The following is an 18833-nucleotide window of genomic DNA, read 5'->3' on the forward strand; positions in this document are numbered from 1 at the left end:
TGGCAGGCACAGAGAACAACTTGCCCAAATTGGAGCAGGGGGAGAAGAGACTGAGATGCCACTGAATCAAAAGGAAGGAAGAGGAACAGATGGATTATCTTATCTGTTTAACTAAATTGGAAGTTTGGAATTACTGGGGAAATTTGGGGCTTAATTAGTGATAAATATATAAAAATTAAAGTGAGATCATTATTAACTTTGGAGAAAATAAACTTGTACCAAGAAAAGGAAATGTAGGGGCGCCTGGATGGCGCAGTCGGTTAAGCGTCCGACTTCAGCCAGGTCGCGATCTCGCGGTCCGTGAGTTCGAGCCCCGCGTCAGGCTCTGGGCTGATGGCTCGGAGCCTGGAGCCTGTTTCCGATTCTGTGTCTCCCTCTCTCTCTGCCCCTCGTCCGTTCATGCTCTGTCTCTCTCTGTCCCAAAAATAAATAAAAAACGTTGAAAAAAAAATTTTTTTAAAAAAAAAAAAAAAAGAAAAGGAAATGTAATCACAGTACAGTAGCTGACTCAGTATAAACAACATTTACATAAACATTGTAACTCATAATAATTAATACAACCAAACATCACAATGCATGAAATAATAGTATCTTGGGTATTTGGTATGTATTAGTGGGAAGGAAAATATGACAAGTAAATCTTTAATGTTAAAATGAAAAGAAAAGAGATGGTTGGAAATGATTAGAACCACAGAGGTTTAAGTATATATTTTTTATATGAAATTTATTTTCAGATTGGTTTCCATACAACACCCAGTGCTCATCCCAACAGGTGCCCTCCTCAATGCCCATCACCCACTTTCCCCTCCCTTCCACCCCGTCAACCCTCAGTTTATTCTCAGTTTTTAAGAGTGTCTTAAAGTTTGACTCCCTCCCTAACTTTTTTTTTCCTTCCCCTCCCCCACAGTCTTCTGTTAAGTTTCTCAGGATCCACATAAGAGTGAAAACATATGGTATCTTTCTCTGTATGACTTATCTCACTTAGCATCACACTCTCCAGTTCCATCCACGTTGCTACAAAAGGCCGTATTTCATTCTTTCTCATTGCCAAGTAATATTCCATTGTGTATGTAAACCACAATTTCTTTATCCATTCATCAGTTGCTGGACATTTAGGCTCTTTCCATAATTTGGCTATTGTTGAAAGTGCTGCTATAAACATTGGGGTACAAGTGCCCCTATGCATCAGCATTCCTGTATCCCTTGGGTAAATTCCTAACAGTGCTATTGCTGGATCATAGGGTAGATCTATTTTTAATTTTTTGAGGAAACTCCAAACTGTTTTCCAGAGTGGCTACACCAGTTTGCATTCCCACCAACAGTGCAAGAGGGTTCCCATTTCTCCACATCCTCTCCAGCATCTATAGTCTCCTGATTTGTTCATTTTAGCCACTCTGACTGGCGTGAGGTGATATCTGAGTGTGGTTTTGATTTGTATTTCCCTGATGAGGAGCGACGTTGAGCATCTTTTCATGTGCCTATTGGCCATCTGGATGTCTTCTTTAGAGAAGTGTCTATTCATGTTTTCTGCCCATTTCTTCACTGGATTATTTGTTTTTCGGGTGTGGAGTTTGGTGAGTGCTTTATGGATTTTGGATTCTAGCCCTTTGTCCGATATGTCATTTGCAAATATCTTTTCCCATTCTGTTGGTTGCCTTTTAGTTTTGTTGATTATTTCTTTTGCAGTGCAGAAGCTTTTTATCTTCATGAGGTCCCAATAGTTCATTTTTGTTTTTAATTCCCTTGCCTTTGGGGATGTGTCAAGTAAGAAATTGCTGCGGCTGAGGTCGGAGAGGTCTTTTCCTGCTTTCTCCTCTAGGGTTTTGATGGTTTCCTATATCACATTCAGGTTCTTTATCCATTTTGAGTTTATTTTTGTGAATGGTATAAGAAAGTGGTCTAGTTTCATTCTTCTGCATGTTGCTGTCCCGTTCTCCTGGCACCAGGTTTAAGTATATTTAAAGAGCCACAGGAGGGCACCTGGGTGACTCAGTGGTTGAGCATCCAACATTTGATATCGGCTCAGGTCATGATCCCATGGTTATTAGATTGAGCCCTGTGTTGGGCTCCATGCTGAGCGTAGAGCCTGCTTGAGAGTCTCTTTCTAAAATAACTATTAAAAAGATGGGGCACTTGGGTGGCTCAGTTTGTTAAGCGCCCGATTTCGGCTCAAGTCATGATCCCACGGCTCATGAGTTCGAGCCCCATGATAGGCTCTGGGCTGACAGCTAGGAGCCTGGAGCCGGCTTCAGTTTCTGTCTCCCTCTGTCTCTCCCCCTCCCCCACTTGCACTCTGTTTCTCTCTCTCAAAAATAAACATTAAAAAAAAAATTGAAAAAGAAACACAGGCAACAAGTAGAACTTTAAATAATATAAAAGTGGAAGAGTTTGGCAAGTTAAATTTTCATCTGTTGGAATATTTCATCTGTCAAAATAGGGAGTTGATAAGACATCAATAAGATGATAAATTTTAATATAGGCTTATAAGCATATTACTTAGCTTGTATATACCTCCAGAATTGAAAAGTTTAGTGTGTCTCTAGAGAGTGAAGAGTGTTAATTTTTTATCATGTGCCATACTATTTAGTTTCTTATCCTGTGCACTCAAGAAGAAATATGCTGAAAAAATAAAATAGAAAAGAGCCAGGAGTCAAGAATACAGGTTCTAGACACTAAAGGAGGAAGGAATTTGAAGAATGGCACACTTACCAATGAAGCAGAAGTAAATAAAACTGGAAAAGTCACTAAACTGGCAGATAAATCACTGGCAATCTTTAAAGAAATTGATTTTCTTTCAGAGTTGGTGGCAAGTCAGTAGAGGGCAAAGGAGTAGTTGGGGGCAAAGGAGATAGAAAGGAGAAGGTAAGGATGATGTTACCTCTGAAAAAGATGAAAAATTTTGCAGTGAAGAGCCACCTGGCTGGCTCAGTCTGTAGAGCAAGAGACTCTTGCTCTCAGGCTTGTAAGTTCTAGCCCTGCGTTGGGTGTAGAGATTACTTAAAATCTTTAAAAGAAACAAATTTTCTAATGACGATGATCATTGCAGTGATACTGCTGCTAGTTCAGAGACCAGTCTGAGACTCACTGGAGCTGTGCATTATTTAGAGTAAAGCACGTTCTTCTCAATGCCTGGAAAATCCATGGCACCCCACCTTCATCCCCTCTTTATAGATCTTGTGAAATCCTTTCTTTAGAAACCAGAAAGTTGGAGAATAGGGAATGCCTGGGGGTCATTCCCCTCACCCCCCAGAGCATGAATTTATTCAAAATAATGACTGTGCCTCTAGTACCTGGCCCGGCCTAGAGTACATGCCTCGTAAGTGTTGGTCATATTGACTGGGTTGCTGAGCTATGCTGATCAAGTTAAAAGACATGAACTTACAGAGAACTAATCACAGTCCCAATCTGTCCAGAAAAATTCTACTAGAGGAGAAAGATGGATTGGGTTGGGAACGGAAAAGGTGTGTGATAGAGGGTACAGGGCAAGCATCTAAAGGCACCTGTGAGTATCATTAAAGGAATGGTTTGTGAGCAGTTCTTAACCTTGGTTGCACAGTAAAATCACTGATTCCATTACTGGTTCCCGGGTCTACCACGTGAATTCAATTGGTCTGGGATGTGGCATGGAGAGAAGTTGAGGCTTCCCAGGTGTTTCTAATATGTAACCAGCTGATCTATGGAGGGCCTGATGTGACCACATGATGCCAGGAAGGGGGTGGTAAGCTCCAGGAAAAGGACAAAGAGCTAAAGGTTTGAAAGTTGAAATGAAGACCAGTGGAAATTCTGTAGAACACATAGGCTTTAGCGTCAGAGTTGTGTGTTTGGGTCCTCTCGCTTAACTCTTGAGTTTTCTCTACATAGGGATCGTAGCTCCTTTCTTCCAACGTGGCCGTGAGGATTAGATGAGGTGTAATGTTTAATAAAAACCATGGATGCCAATGGTAAGCATTAAATAAGTGGCATTTTATTACTTTCATTATAATAACACAGGCGTTAAGTCAGTAGATGCTAACGTCTCTAAAACCCTGGAAACGGAGTGGTTTTCCGTGTGGCACCTGAGGTGTGTGCCACTAGATATTGATGTGACCGGAAGTCACTTTGACCCTTATTTTACTCCAAACTTAAAACATTTGACAGTTCAAACCATTGTATTTTTAAAACAGATACATTGAAATCAATATATTCTGATGTCACTGGAATCAGTGTCGTTAGATCCTAAATAAAGACTTGAAGCAGATGTGCTTCCTACTTCGTTAAGTTACACCAAATACCAGTCATGGGACAAGGCAAGTTTTGTGTCTTTATATTTTTAAGTACGCTTCATGCCCAACATGAAGCCCAGTGCAGGGTTTGAACTCACAACCCTGAGATCAAGACTTGGGCTGAGATCAAGAGTCAGATGCTTAACCGACCAAGCCACCGAGGTGTCCCAAGGCAAGCTTTTCTTGTTCTTCTGTTCTGTGCCCCATCTGAAGATACCAGCTTTCTCAGAGATCACCCTAACTTGATAGCCTTCCTGTCGGTTTTCAGCATATCTACCCTATGGATCTAGGATCCAGGTTGGGTGTGAGTGCCGAGTTTGTATTTGTACGGCAAGATTTGAGTCCTAACAAATCTAAGGGCTAATCTTATTCCTGTACAGTATCAGCGGCCCAGGAAAGTTCTAAGCAAGGAGCTCAAGCTTTTGTACATTGTTATATCCTACTTATCTGGAAAATATTTCAATTTCTCAATTCTCCAAAACAATACCCCCCCCTGCAAACCTATTTTTAAGGAAAAGTACTCATCCTAGGGTTCATGCAATAAAACTTTGTGCTTTATTACTCAATTAAAAAGTATTAATATAGAAAATACAATTCTGACTGAATTTAGTTTTGCTTTTAACCTAAATTATTAAATGCCACAGAAAGCCAAGGCGTGAGAGCATATCAGAGTAAATACTTTCCTACAGTAAAGGGGTTTGAGGAAGAGATAAAATTTAAGAAGGAAATGAATATTGAAGAGGAAACCCTCTTGGAGGAGGAAATACAGTTTGATTAGGAAATCCATTTGGCGGGGGAAACACATTGTGAGGGGCAAGGGCAGTCGGAGGGGGGAACACGTTGTGAGGGGCAAGGGCAGTCGGAGGGGGAAACACATTGTGAGGGGCAAGGGCAGTTGGAGGGGGAAACACATTATGAGGCACAAGGGCAGTCGGAGGGGGAAACATCCTTATTGGTTCTTCCTCTTCCACTGATTGAAAGGTCTCTGCTTTTTCATTAGGCTCAGAGGATAGGGCTTCTTCCCGATTCTTCATTTCACAAGCCTTCCTCTCAGGTAGAGTGACTTCCTCCTCCTCTTTCATTTCACATGACTCCCTCTCCTCAAGTGCAGGGATTTCCTCCTCTTCTTCCATTAGACCAGTGGTCTCCGTCTCCTCAGGTAGGCACTTATTAAATGTTTGATCGTAACAAGGCTGGGGAAAAGGTGAGGAAATGAAGTACTTTCATTAAACCTGGTGAGAGTTGAAACACTGCTGCAACCACTTGGCAGCTTCAGAAGACCTATTAAATTTACTCTGTGAATACCCATCACCCAGCAGTTCCATATCTGATTATCTTAAAGGACCGCTCAAGATGCATGTAGCAGCACTATGTGCAACAGTAAAGAGGACATAATCTTAAAGGGCCACAGGTTTTGAACCAGGTTAATGGTTTTGAAGGGTGAGTGGGAAGCAAGGAGGACATCTACTACATCTCCAGTCCCCAGGGGATGAGGGATGAGGCAAGAGGTTGCTGATGTGAGGAATGTAAAAAGCCAGACGATGAGGTGGAGATCTTAAGAGTTGGAGCTGGCCCTAGCCAGGTCCAAGGACCCCAGACACCACAGCTCTTGAACCATATATTCAGGTTGTATAGACTTCAATACCTATCGTCTAAGGACCTCAAAGCCTTCATTGCCTTACCCAGGAGCCCTATCTTTCCCCTCTCTTCTCTCCACATTGAGCCATGTGTTCATATCTGTCCCCCACACCAGATCACATCAACTGTAAGCCTGTTTGTTGGAGGGAGGGAACACCACAGAAGTTTGTCCCCAGGAGTTGAAGATTTACTTTAAAAAAAAAATGAGTAAACTTCCCATTAGTCTGTTTGCCTTTGCCCTTCTTCAGAAAGTGTAAATAGAATAGACCTTTCCCAGCCTTACCTCCATGCCGTTTGGTCCCTGATGTTGATGAGGGAAGAGCACTTCAGAGGCCGCGCTGAACACTCATAGGCCACATCTCCTTGGACTTGTACCCGGCTGAACATACATACCCTTCCAAGATCAGATTATGGTCTTTCCTAAGTCAATCCCTGGGAAGACCAATCAACTCTGAGACCACGATGGTTAATGCAAATGCCTTGGGCCTATAAAGTCTTTCTGAGGGTGATGAGTTTATTCTCTCCTTGCCTTCCTACAAAAGACTGCTGTCAGTGAAAATCCTTCACATTTCCCACTAGCTTCTTGGCTTCCACTCCTACAAAATAGGAGCTTGCACAGCTCCAAGGATCCTAGGTAATTCTCTAGGATTTAATGTTATCAGTGGCTGGGAGTGGCCTTTTTATTTCAGGGTTGGCATTGAGCAAGAGGCCTTCAGATTTGGAGGGATGTGAGTTTTTCTGTGCGATGGTGCTGTTAGAAGTGTTTTTATCTTCTCTAGCTAGATAAAAAAAAATTAATTTTTACCCAAATAGAACTGTGACTTTGGTTTCACAACTTATACGGTTGATTTCGTGGACTCTTGAAAGGGTATTCTCTTTCTAAAAGTTAAAAAAAACTGTCCTTCTGGAATATCCATGGGCATATGTCTCCCACGCCCTGAGCCCTCTTCATATAGTATCCTGTGAGGGTGAGGACATTTTTCCACCTGTTGCCAAGCACACATCCAGATGATCTGCTCTATTTGCAACTGCTTGTTCAACTATCTCTCTGCCCCTCTTCCTCCTTGACACCATATCTAGAGTTTACTTAATCATATGCACTGTGAGTCAGATTGCCTGGTGTGAGGGTCCAAGACCATGTCTATACCCTCACACTGCCCAAGATTCTAGAATAAAATGAAATGGAAGTGAATCCAGCTTTCACTCCTTAACTGCCCTTGAGAAAGTTACTTAATCTCTCTGCTCCAGGTTCCTCTGCCCAACATACGGAAACAATAGTGGTACCTACCTGAGTCCGTAGGGACTCAGGAGAGTGTTTAGCATAAAGTAAGTGCTCAGTTTATATTCATTAGTTGTGGTGCTGTTATATATTAGACAAATGAGCAAATAAAGGATCAGGTTGCCATCAAAGGTTGGCTTTTGAAGGTACCTTAGAAAAAACAGTATTTGTGGTACCTGACCAGCTCCCTTGGTGGAACATCTGACTCTTGATCTCAGACTCACGAGTTCAAGGTCGTGACTTAAAGTCTTTAAGTTGGGCATAAAGCCTACTTAAAAGAAAAAATAGTATTTTACTGACTTTCTTCCTTAGCCCCATAATGGGTGGATTGTTTCACGGTCAACTGAGAGTACAAGTCCAAATTCCCACCAAGTATAGGAATCTCCTTTACTCTGTCCCAAATTGATAGATTTTGAACCTCTATTTGAATGCTTGCTTTGGCAAGATGCTCATATCCTAACAAGCTGTGCCGTTCCATTCTGTAACTACCTTATTAGATTTTTTTTTCCTCTTTAACAGGACCCAAAACCAATCTGCTTGTAACCTCCATCAGTCTCACTCTGTTCCGTGGAAATTCAGAAGATTGAGTCCCATAATCCCTATTCCTTAGGAAGGTTTTGGGTTCATTCACTCCACAAATACTCATTAAACAACTGTTATGTGCCAGGCATGTTAATACTGAGAAGCAGTCCTTATCCTCATGAATCCTGTGATTGAGGGAGAAAGACCTGTTAACAGTCACACAAATATGTCTCATTGCAATTTGTGAGAAAAAATTCTTATGGAGAGGAAAGCAGGAGAAATTAAAACACTGGTGGTAAAGAAGGCTTGTATACGGAAAGTGACTTTTTAAGTGAACACCAGGCCAACTGGCTTTTTTTGGTAGGGTAGGGGGAGGGGTGGGGTTTCTGGACAGAGAGAACTGGAATGGGGGTGGAATGGAAAGAGATAATGGGATTAGAGGAGCAGGACCTCTTAGGGGAGGACCTTTGTGTTTATAATTAGGAAGTCTGGATTTTATTCTGAGTACAAAGAGAGACCACTGGAAGGTTTTAAGCAGGGGAGTGCCATTATCCATTTTATGTTAAAAAAGATAACTGGCTGTTGTATAGAAGAGATTGAAAGAGGATGACTGGGGATGCTGGTTAAAAGGCAGTTGGTGATGATGAATTGATTAGGATGGTCACCACAGAGGTGAAAAGAAAACAGATTTGAGAAGTACTTTAGAGGTAGGATCCAGAGGACTTGGTGGTGGATTGCATATGGCAGGTGAGAGACGGATGTATCAGGTTGATATTCAGAGACAGTACCTGTGTGGTTAGCATCCCGGCATCTTTTCTAGTTGGACAGTCATCACCAGCCAGAAGTCAAGTATTTTCAATACTCCACCTACTGCATTTCTAATTAGGTAGCCAGAGGTGCCATTTACTAAGAATTTTTCAAATTCATTGAAAAATGGTTATTGAATCAAGAGTTTGAATTTGTGTTCATCATAATAAGCCTTTGAGTTGTTAAAATGCAGATGATGAATTGGCAAGTGGATATAGCCGACTAGGCTGGGAACTGTCAGCACCTTGTTGCCATTTAAAGCTATGAGAATATATACATTGTCACCTAGACCCTGAGTGTGCATGTGGGAAGGGGGGTACAGGACTGAGCCACAGGGGCCAATAGAATAGCCAAGAGGTAGAAAAGTGGGCCCCAGCAGCATGGGGAAAGCCAGAAAGTGGGTCACAGAAGTTTAGGTCCGGTGGCTACTTGAATGGAAGTTTAGAGATAGCTGCTGGAATGGAGTAGTTCATGAAGATGGTGTAGGTTAGAATTACAGAGGTCACATGCAAAGACAATTTCTCCAATACACTTGCTGTGGGGAGAGTAAAAAAAAAGGGCTGTTGGAAAGTAGAGGGGCTCTTGTGGTCAAGGAGAATCTGTTTCTTCCTCTTTCTCTTATCCTAAATATTTGCCCAGTTCATTCAGACATTCTGTATAGGATGGCATTTCCAGAAGATTCCATAACTTGCACACAGCCATGTTTTCCCTGGAATAGGATACTTCACCAAAATGTGTTCTCACTCTGCCAAGACTGGCCTGTTGGCTTTCCTTGTTCTAAAAACTCCATTAACAGATACAGCTAAGTTTAGCAATTTAGGCAGCCATGCCCTCTGTTGGCTTATTCTGAAACTGCAGTCAAATCCAGTTCTTTGCATTGCTCTCTATACTTGTGCACTGAGTATTATACCCTAGAAGAAGAACCACTGATCAGAAGCAGGGGTAGCCCAGGAGCTCTTGAGAAAGAAGCTCTGATAACTCGTAGAGGTGGAAGACACCTCCAGGCTTAGCATACAAGGCAGGCTTTTCTGATTCCCATTCAACAGATGAGCAAGCTGAAACTCAGGCACAGCACCATTTAAATGACAGAAACTGAACTCATTGAACCTCCGTCCTAGTACGAGCTGTTGGAGCTATACCATATTTCTCTTGAATACTTTTGAATGCTATTTGCAAGATTACAGATACATAAAGTGTTTACATGTCATGTACTATACTTTTGTCTGGAACCATCTTAAAAAATAATAGGGAGTCAGATATTCTTTCTTTCAATCACCAAATATTAATTGAACATCTATATGCCAGGTACTGTTGAACATAATGAGGATACAGTAGTGAATGAAACGGACAGGCTTCCTGCTCTCATACTCTCATATGACGTGACAGGGAATAAATAAATAAGGTTAAAAAATATATAGTTTATTAGAGAGTATTATTGTCTTTGCATGTGACCTCTGTTTTGTTCTTCAAAACAAAAGAATCAGAAAGCAAAGGAGGGTATGAAATGTTGGGCTGGGTGTTGGCGTAGAAATTTTAGTTACAGTCTCCAAGGTCCTGAGGGAAGTGAAGGAGCTAGCCATGCAGACACTGAACGCAGAATGTTCCACTTGCAAAGCGCTGAGGTGGAGATGCCTCTGGCACGTTAGAGGAACAGCACGGAGGCCAGTGTGGCTGGAACCCAGTGAATGCGGAGGAAAATGTTAAGAGCTGAAGGCAGAGACATAACTGGGTAGGTCACCTGCAAATGACCTTGTAGATCATAGTAAGGACTTGAGCTTGTGATCCTAGGAAGTTGGGTTTCCTCTGCTTTAAGTTTTAAGCAGAGTGAAATAATCTGCTGTGTTTAACAGGACCATTCTAGCTGCTAAGGACTGAGTGGGGGAGGGGCGGAAGCAAGGACACAAGCAAGGGGGCTTTTGTAAAACTCCAGGCAAGAGATGATTCTGTAGGAAGACCAACAGCACTTTATGAGGACTGAATGCAGGTTGTGAGGGAAAGAGTAATCAAGGATGATACCAAGGCATTTGCTGAAACTGACAGAATGAAGTGGCCATTACCTGAGATGAGGAGGGTTATGGGAATAAAGGTCGGTGTTGGACATCCCACTAATTGGTGACTGGACATATATATAAATCTAGAGGTAAGAGGTGGTGCTGCAGATGCAGGAATTATCATTACGTAGATGGTATTTAAGTTATCAAGTGGGATGAGATGAGATAAGGGGATGTTTAGATGGGAGAGATAAGAAATTTAAGGACTGAGCCCTGTGGCACTCTAATAGAGGCTTAGGATATATGAAGGAACGGCGGGCAGGTAGAAAGGAAACCAGTAAAGTATGGTGTTATGGAAGCCAAATGAAGAAAACCATTTGAGAGAATAATCCATTTGTGTCAAATGCTGCAGGTCGTCTGAATGACATGAGGATGAGAACCAACCATTGAATATGGTATGGTTTCTCCAATTCTCTCCTGACTTACAGTGGATTTTCTTGCTCTAATTTTTCCCCCAGGTTGTAGCAGATACCAATATAAGCGCCATAGCAACTCAGCTTGAAAACATGTCTGCGAGCTACCATCTTGGTTCTCCCACGGCTGAACACCATCCAGAAGACACTGAGTGAGTATTCTAGATGCAGAGTGCCTATTACATGTGTGGGCAAGGCTCAGTGAGACCTTTTCCAGAATCTAGAGTGCTCTCTAAGGAAGAGGAGGGGGGGAAGTACATATTACCTTTTCTAACTCCTAGAGAATCTCCAGAAACACACCAAGGTTTCCTGATATCGCACCAGGCTTTGCTTCACATGGGACTTCTTAACAGACTGCTGTCACGGAGCCTGCACACACACTACATCTGGTCACTTTGACATGGTGCCTTCTTCCCTAAGAAATCCCATATTTACAACCTGGGTGCACCCTGCTTTATTATGCAAAGAACTATGTTTTCTAAGCTAAAATCTTGTTCTGAGGTTAAATCTTACTGTTACAACTCCTGGCATTCTTCATTAAAACCAGTCATCGCGGTTAAAATTGTTCGTCAAAGCAGTGTTTCTCAAACTAGAATGTGCGTATTAAATATCTAAGGAGCATATTTAAAAATGCTAATTTCTCTGACCCCATTCTCAGAGATTCTGACTAGGTGGGCTACAGTGGGTTCCCCAGGGCACTTTTGCTACCCATAGGCCGAGGATCCATACTTGGAGAAATGTCGCCTGAAGTTAATGCTCTCGGTACTGCCAGTGCCTGGTCACCGGTGTGTGCTCAGTAAATGCTTGTTGACTGATCTGAATGGTTCATTAGAAAGATCTGATGATCACCACCATTTCCAACTTTTTCCTGGTAGTTCACAGCTTACGTGACATCTTTGAGATTGTTTTTCTTAAGGAAAGGATATTAATCTTAACTCATTTTACTTTTTTCTTATGAAAGTAATAAATGCATGCTATTAAAATGTGACAAATACACAAAATTAGCACATTTTTAAGTTATAATGGCCCTTTCCAAAAAAAAATCAGGGCCCTTATAGGAAGAGTAGTTAGTGCATTTTTAGCATAATTTGATGTCCCTATAGAAGTACAGAGATGCCCTTATAATCTTGGTTCCTTTGGTATAATTTCACAGCTCCTGGCAAGTTGGGAACCACTAGCATAAAAGAACTTTTTTCTTTTTTTTAATGTTTATTTTTGAGAGAAAGAGAGGCAGAGCACGAGCAGGGGAGCAGCAGAGAGGGAGACACAGCATCTGAAGCAGGCTCCAGGCTCTGAGCTGTCAGCACAGAGCCCGATGTGGGGCTCGAACCCACAAACTGCAAGATCATGACCTGAGCCAAACTTGGACACTTAGCCGACTGAGCCACCCAGGGGCCCCTAGCATAAAAGAATTTATAAATTACTTATAATCCAACCACTGTTAACATTTGGAGATATTTTTATTAGTCTTCTATATGAAAGTAAATTAAAACTAATTGAAAATGTGAGATAAATGGAGGCAAACTCCATCTGATGAGTGGAACTGCATTCCTCCTTCTCCCCCTGAAAACAGGTCTCTAATAGTGAAGAAGCACAATTATGAAGGTCTCTAATGATTTGGTGGCTCCCAGGGCCCAGCTCTAAAACAATACTTTGGACATCTAGATTCCCATTTCAATATGCTTAGAAATGGGCGGCTGTGTTTGCAAGAGGTAACATGAATCAAATTCACATCTGGCCAGTGGGCCATTACTAAGAATACTTACAAGGCCCCAAAGTCATGAAATGTAGAGCCTTACCCATGACGTCATTACCATTTGGCCCTAGGCGATAATTTATCATCAATTCAGCAGATATTTATTGAGCACCTGCCTAAGGTCAGACACTGTCCTGGATGGGGTTTGGGAGATTCAAACTTTGAAACATAAGTGAAGGCATTGCCCCAGTCCTCAAGGAACTGCCAGAGAATTGGAAAAACAGGCCCCTGAATCCATGTTTGTAAGAGTTGATAAGCATAGGGGAGCTAAGTTCCATGGGAGAGATAAGTAAGCACAGGGTCCTGTGAAACCATGACAGGGTGGCACAGCTCAATTAGGGGGTACACTTGGACGCACTGATGCTTCAGTTTAGTTTTGAAAGAATTGGAATAAGCAGGAGTGGCATTCAAAACAGTTAGCACCTTATACGGCATGGACATTCAGCAATTACTAGGGGTTGCCTGCTGGAAACAACCAGTAAGTACATCGATAAACACCCCTATTGGTGTGAACCAGCTGAAAATCAACCCTAAGAAAAGCCAGGCAAAATTGAGGTGGGAGAGAGGGAAGAATACTCTAGTTAGACAGAATAGCATATTCAAAGGTTGCTTATATCCCAGTTTTGCAAAATTCTCTAAATCACAAGTGGCTGAGTTTGTATCACGTGGCTCTGTGTCCCACACACACATGCTGCCACAAAACAGGTGAGGCTGCCACGATACAAAAATGAACCTCCTACAAATAAGATGGCAGGGTCTGGGGTACCGGAGTTCCTTCAGGTTTCTACCCTTTGGACAAGGGCATTTGGGAAGAAGAAACTGGCATTAGATAAGCTTAAACTACTTGAGCCCACGTAGATAATTTAATTTTTAGCCATGTTGTTTCTAAGAGAGAAGACTTCCACACTGGACGAAACTTTGAAAATCTAAATTACCCATTTGAAACAGATTGCCCTTACCCATTTTGCTTCTCCTTGGCTTCTTTCTTCTCTCCTGGACTCCACTTCTCACGTACATGGTCATGATCCTGAGTTGGTGACATGCACAGTGCATACTGCTGGGAATACTCAGATGACAGAGACGTGAGGAGTTCATGGTCTGGTGGAAGAGAAAGATGGCTAAGCGATCACGCCATCTTAGGACAAGTGCTATACTAGAAATCTGTACCAAGTGCAAAGGGAGCACAGAGGAGGATTGGCTAATTCTCCCAAGGGAGTCAGGAAAGCATCACACTGGAGATGGGCTTTGAAGAAGGAGTTCCCACCCCGGTTCCCTAGGTGGAAGTGGTAGGTGAGGTGTGGTGAAGCTATTCAGGCAGAAAAGGAGCGGCAGTTGACTGAGCCACTGGGCTGCCATCACCTGTTCTGGAGAGAAGCCCACCTGTAGACTGGTGGTCTGCCACTAAGCAAAGGTGATACCCTACCTCTCTGTCCCCATGCACATTCTTCAAGGATATGGAGACCATTTCATTCAGCTTTAAACAGTAAGCACAATAAGCATAAAAGTTAAAAGCCAAGCATACAGATGGCTGCTTTAACAACCTCGGCATCCTGACTTTCTTTTTCACTAAAAAACAGTGAGTTTTATGAAAGAGAACACCCCTTAAGATATCAAGTCATTAAGACATCGGCCATTAGTCCTGCATGACACAGGAAATGTAAAAATCAGTTTCTGATTGCTCTCTGAGAGTTTGATTTGATAAACTGGCCTTCATAGTTTCGCAGTATGAAAGTCTCTCTCAAATCTGTGTTCTTCCATTAAAATGAAATTCCCTCTCAATATCTATTCTTGAATTAAACAGCGTGCATTGTGTTTTCAGAACACCTCCACCTAAGATTATTACTTTGGAGAAAGGCTCTGAAGGATTGGGGTTTAGTATTGTAGGGGGTTATGGAAGTCCCCATGGAGACCTGCCAATTTATGTCAAGACTATATTTGCAAAGGTATTTTTTTCCTTTTTACTGTACTTTTTTTTTTTTTAACCTAGGTGAGATTTTTTTTTAAGTGCTTTGCTTTGCTTACTTTTAGCTATACCTGGGTGTGTGCTTGTATGCTCATTGCATTTTCACCTTGTATAGGACATTCCCACAGCAGACTAGTGAAAAAAAAAAAAAACTACAAAAGTCGATTTTACAGATTGTCTTCTTTCAACAACACAACATAAGGAGCAGTGCAGGGCTCTTTGGAAGCTGGCCTTGGAAGTGTTATTCCAGGCTGGAACAAAAGTTTGGCTTTCTCCTTCAAGAAAAGATGACAGCACAGGGCCGTGGCAGAAAGCTCTGCACAAGCCTCGGGTCAGTGCAGCATTAATGGCCGTACATCACCAGAAATCTCAGGACCCTTTACCTTAAGTTGCTGTCTCTTTCGATAAGTTACTTTTAACTTTGTTGTGACTTTTAAAGTTGGAATTCAATTTTATTGTCAATTCTGAAGATCTTGGAAAAGGACTTAGTATTAATAGTACAATTTTACTCTTCATTGGTTTTATGACAGTCTTTTTTTATTAATTGATCCGATGGCCTCCTACTGCTCTTTCCTAAAGAAATAAAGTTCTTTAAGAGAATAAACAAGGTAGATTCTCTTTCTAGAAAGCTATACTCTACACTAAATAACAAGTTTACTTTTACCTGTGTGGCTCTTAGCACCTGTTAATTGAGCCTAACCATGACCTGACATAATCCTTAAGTCATTTGGCATTTCCTTTTGGAACACATTAGGTAGCTGCAGATTTACCCACCTGTTTCCAATTTGCTAGGGTGCCTAATAAGGAGACATGTTATTCCCAAACACACACATCTGTTGACCTGGTGATGGGCAAAAGGGAAGAGGGAAAGCAGATCAGAAACATTCTGGATAGTGGTGCTGCCCCAGTCTAATAATTCCCAAGGTGGTAAGCCACTGAGAGACCCTCCTTTTCCTAAGGCAACACCGTAAGTAATTGTGATAATTATTCTTTGGGTGCATTATTATACTTCGCTTTTATTTTTTTAAGTTTATTTATTTTTGCGAGAGAGCATAGGGGAGGGACAGAGAGAGAGGGAGAGAGAGAATCCCAAGCAGGCTCCGCACCGCCAGCACAGAACCCAATGCAGGGCTCGAACTCACAAAACCGTGAGATCACGACCTGAGCCAAAACCAAGAGTTGGACACCTAACAGAGCCACCCAGGCGCCCCTATACTCTGCTTTTTAAAAGAGCCACTATATAGATAAGAATAGTGTAAAACACAATCTACTTCCCTGCCTTTGCCTCTCTGTAAAGCCCTTCCAGAATGTTTGTAATTCCCTGCTCACTTCGTAACTGTAGGTAGATCAGAGGACTGGTTAGCTTCTCAGGCCTTTTGACCTGCAGTCCAGAGTTAGAAGGCCACACCAGCCACGCCCATCTAGACAACTCCTAGGTAGTGAGCCAGGGCCAGGCACCTTTTGTCGGGTCACCAGAACATACAGTGGAGGATGAAATGGCCGTGCATTGCTGGTGGGTTTTTGAAAAGAAACCACCATCAAATCACAGTGGGACAAAGCAGTGGGGGATAATGAATGTGCTGCAGCTCCCACAGAATCTCTTTTCAAAGACCCTCACTGAAGATGCCATTTAGAAAGCAGCTATGCAAGTAGTAACATAGTAGGAAATATTGAACATCCCTGGTATGTTTTATTTTTAAGGAATAGACCCTTGTTTGCAAAGTAAGGCACGGCTAAATCTGAGAAGCCCAATTAAAAAAAGAGAAAGTTCTAAAGCCTTAGCTAATGGCCTACTTAGTTCAGTCTCAATAAAAGAATATTCTAGTGCAAACAATTATTAGTTCCATAGAGTTTATTATAATTCAATCTCATTTGATGGCTTTTTCTTTTTTCATTTGTTAGAGTGAAACCAGTATATCCAAATTTAAAAGTTTTCTTTAGACAATCAGTAAACCAAAATCTGGCAAAAGAGTTTTTCTCTCTTTTTTTTTAAATTTATTTTGAGAGAGAGAACCAGCAGGGGAGGGGCAGAGAGAGAGAGAGAGAGAGAGAGAGAGAGAGAGAGAATCCCAAGCAGGCCACACTGCCAGCCCGGAGTCCGACACGGATCTCAATCCCACGAACCATGAGATCGTGATCTGAGCCAACCAAGAGTCAGACACTTAACCGACTGAGCCACCCCGGCGCCCCAAGTTTTTCTTTTTTTTTTTTTAATGTTTAGTCATTTTTGAGAGAGAGACAGAGTGTGAGTGGGGGAGGAGCAGAGAGAGAGGGAGACACAGAATCCGAAGCAGGCTCCAGGCTCCATCCCAGCTGTCAGCACAGAGCCCGATGCGGGGCGCGAACTCACAAACCACGAGATCATGACCCGAGCTGAAGTCGGATGCTTACCGACTGAGCCACCCAGGCGCCCCAAGTTTTTCTTTCTTTTAAATGGTGAAGTCCATCATAAAAATGAATTTTGATGCTAAGGTAAACATTTCCCCCATAGGAATTTGGAAGCTATAGAAACGATAGCTGTATGTTTTCCCTGTTTTTCAACAATGAACATATATTCTTAAAAATGTTTGTCTTCTTGAGTTTCTGAATCTCGGATGCCCACAGGGTGTGAGTTTTTATGTGACCTTGTTAGTGTCCCTAAGCTTCTTTTAATACTTCTCTTGCTCAACTAAGAAATAAATTTGGGAGGTTCCTGGGTAGCTCAGTCAGTTGAGGGTCCGACTCGACTTTGGCTTAGGTCATGATCTCATGGTTCCTGGGTTCAAGCCCCAAATCAGGCTCTGTGCTGACAGCTCAGAGCCTGGAGCCTGCTTCAAATGCTGTCTTCCTCTCTCTCTGCCCCTCCCCCACTTGTGCACGTACACTTGCTCCCTCTCAAAAATGAATAAACATTAAAAAATTTTTGTTAAAGAATGTACAAATCGCAGAAAGTTGAAACGTCATCCTGTTTTGCATTACTGAAAATGAAAACTTGAAAAACTTAACATGCTTTAAAAAAAAAATTACACAGATATCTGAGGTTTCCTAAAGCCCTCAAATCTTAGCCTGTAACATTTAATAAAATCAAGTTTGCTAAGTAATTCTGATTTTATCCACAAGTTGGTTAATCTTGTCTGTGTTTCAGTTAACACACTTTCGTAAAAGAAAAAAAAAAGATTTGAATGAAGTTACAATTTATTTAATTTTAGTATTTCCCCCCAGTACAGACATGGTTTTGAATATTCTTTATTATACCAGAATTCCACCCTTTCCACGGTTTTGACAGTCTAGATAATTCACCCATCACCTCAGGACCTTCATGCTGCAGGTAGACCCCAGTCTCTGAAGCATTAGTTAGTGCCTCTTAGTTTGGCTTCTGAGTGAGTCAGGACAGGGGTGCCTGTGGGCCTTAATTATTTTCCCCAGCACTTCAACACCATTTAGAGGATTCTTCCAGCACCGATGTTTTAAGGGATTTTCACAGTTACCCCAACAGAAGGAGAAAGCCTCCTACAAATCTTTTCCTAGGTTTTTTCTTTCCTTACCCATCCAAAATATTTCTAGTAATATCATGGTATTTTTAGGTACTTGGCTTTAGAATTTAAAAAAGCCCAAGTTTCACTTGCTTTGTGCAATTTTGAGGAGCCAAGCATGACTGAATGTATAATGAAAGTAGTCATTTAGAACCCTAAATGATCAAAGATAAGCTGAAGCTTTTGAATATGATATTGCAAAACTTCAGAGATGCTATACTTTGTGTATTTATATATAGAACAGCTTTATTGAGATAGAATTCACATACTATACAATTCACCCCATCTAGAGGCTACATCTTTTTCTTATTTATTTGAGTAATCTCTACACCCAACACGGGGCTCAAACTCACAAACCCGAGATCAAGAGTCTCATGCTCTTCTGACTGAGCCAGCAGACGCCCCAAGGCTACACTCATTTTTGACCAATCACTGCAGGGAAGATATCTTAATAATGCAACGGGAACCCTATATCATGATGGTGCTGGCAATAAGACTTAACACCAGATTCAGTTCTGCCTTTGTCAGTATATTAGGTATTCATGAATATGACATTCAAATTCCATTCAGTATGGAATATTGAAATAAGGTCCTACTCGTATTAAAAGAAATGTGAATGTCAGTACATTT

At 41.8% G+C, this 18833-nt stretch overlaps 1 protein-coding gene across 1 annotated transcript in view; it reads left to right on the plus strand.

The window, feature by feature from the left end:
* Positions 1-18833, plus strand: part of PATJ (PATJ crumbs cell polarity complex component) — a 362131-nt gene that overhangs the window by 340690 nt on the left and 2608 nt on the right. Inside the window, exons 44-45 of the mRNA XM_042997423.1 lie at positions 11018-11124; positions 14548-14671. Of these exons, the coding sequence (XP_042853357.1) occupies positions 11018-11124; positions 14548-14671 (231 nt within the window). The remainder of the gene's footprint in view (positions 1-11017; positions 11125-14547; positions 14672-18833) is intronic.

Source organism: Panthera tigris, chromosome C1, assembly GCF_018350195.1.
Source record: "Panthera tigris isolate Pti1 chromosome C1, P.tigris_Pti1_mat1.1, whole genome shotgun sequence".
Taxonomy (NCBI): Eukaryota; Metazoa; Chordata; class Mammalia; order Carnivora; family Felidae; genus Panthera; species Panthera tigris.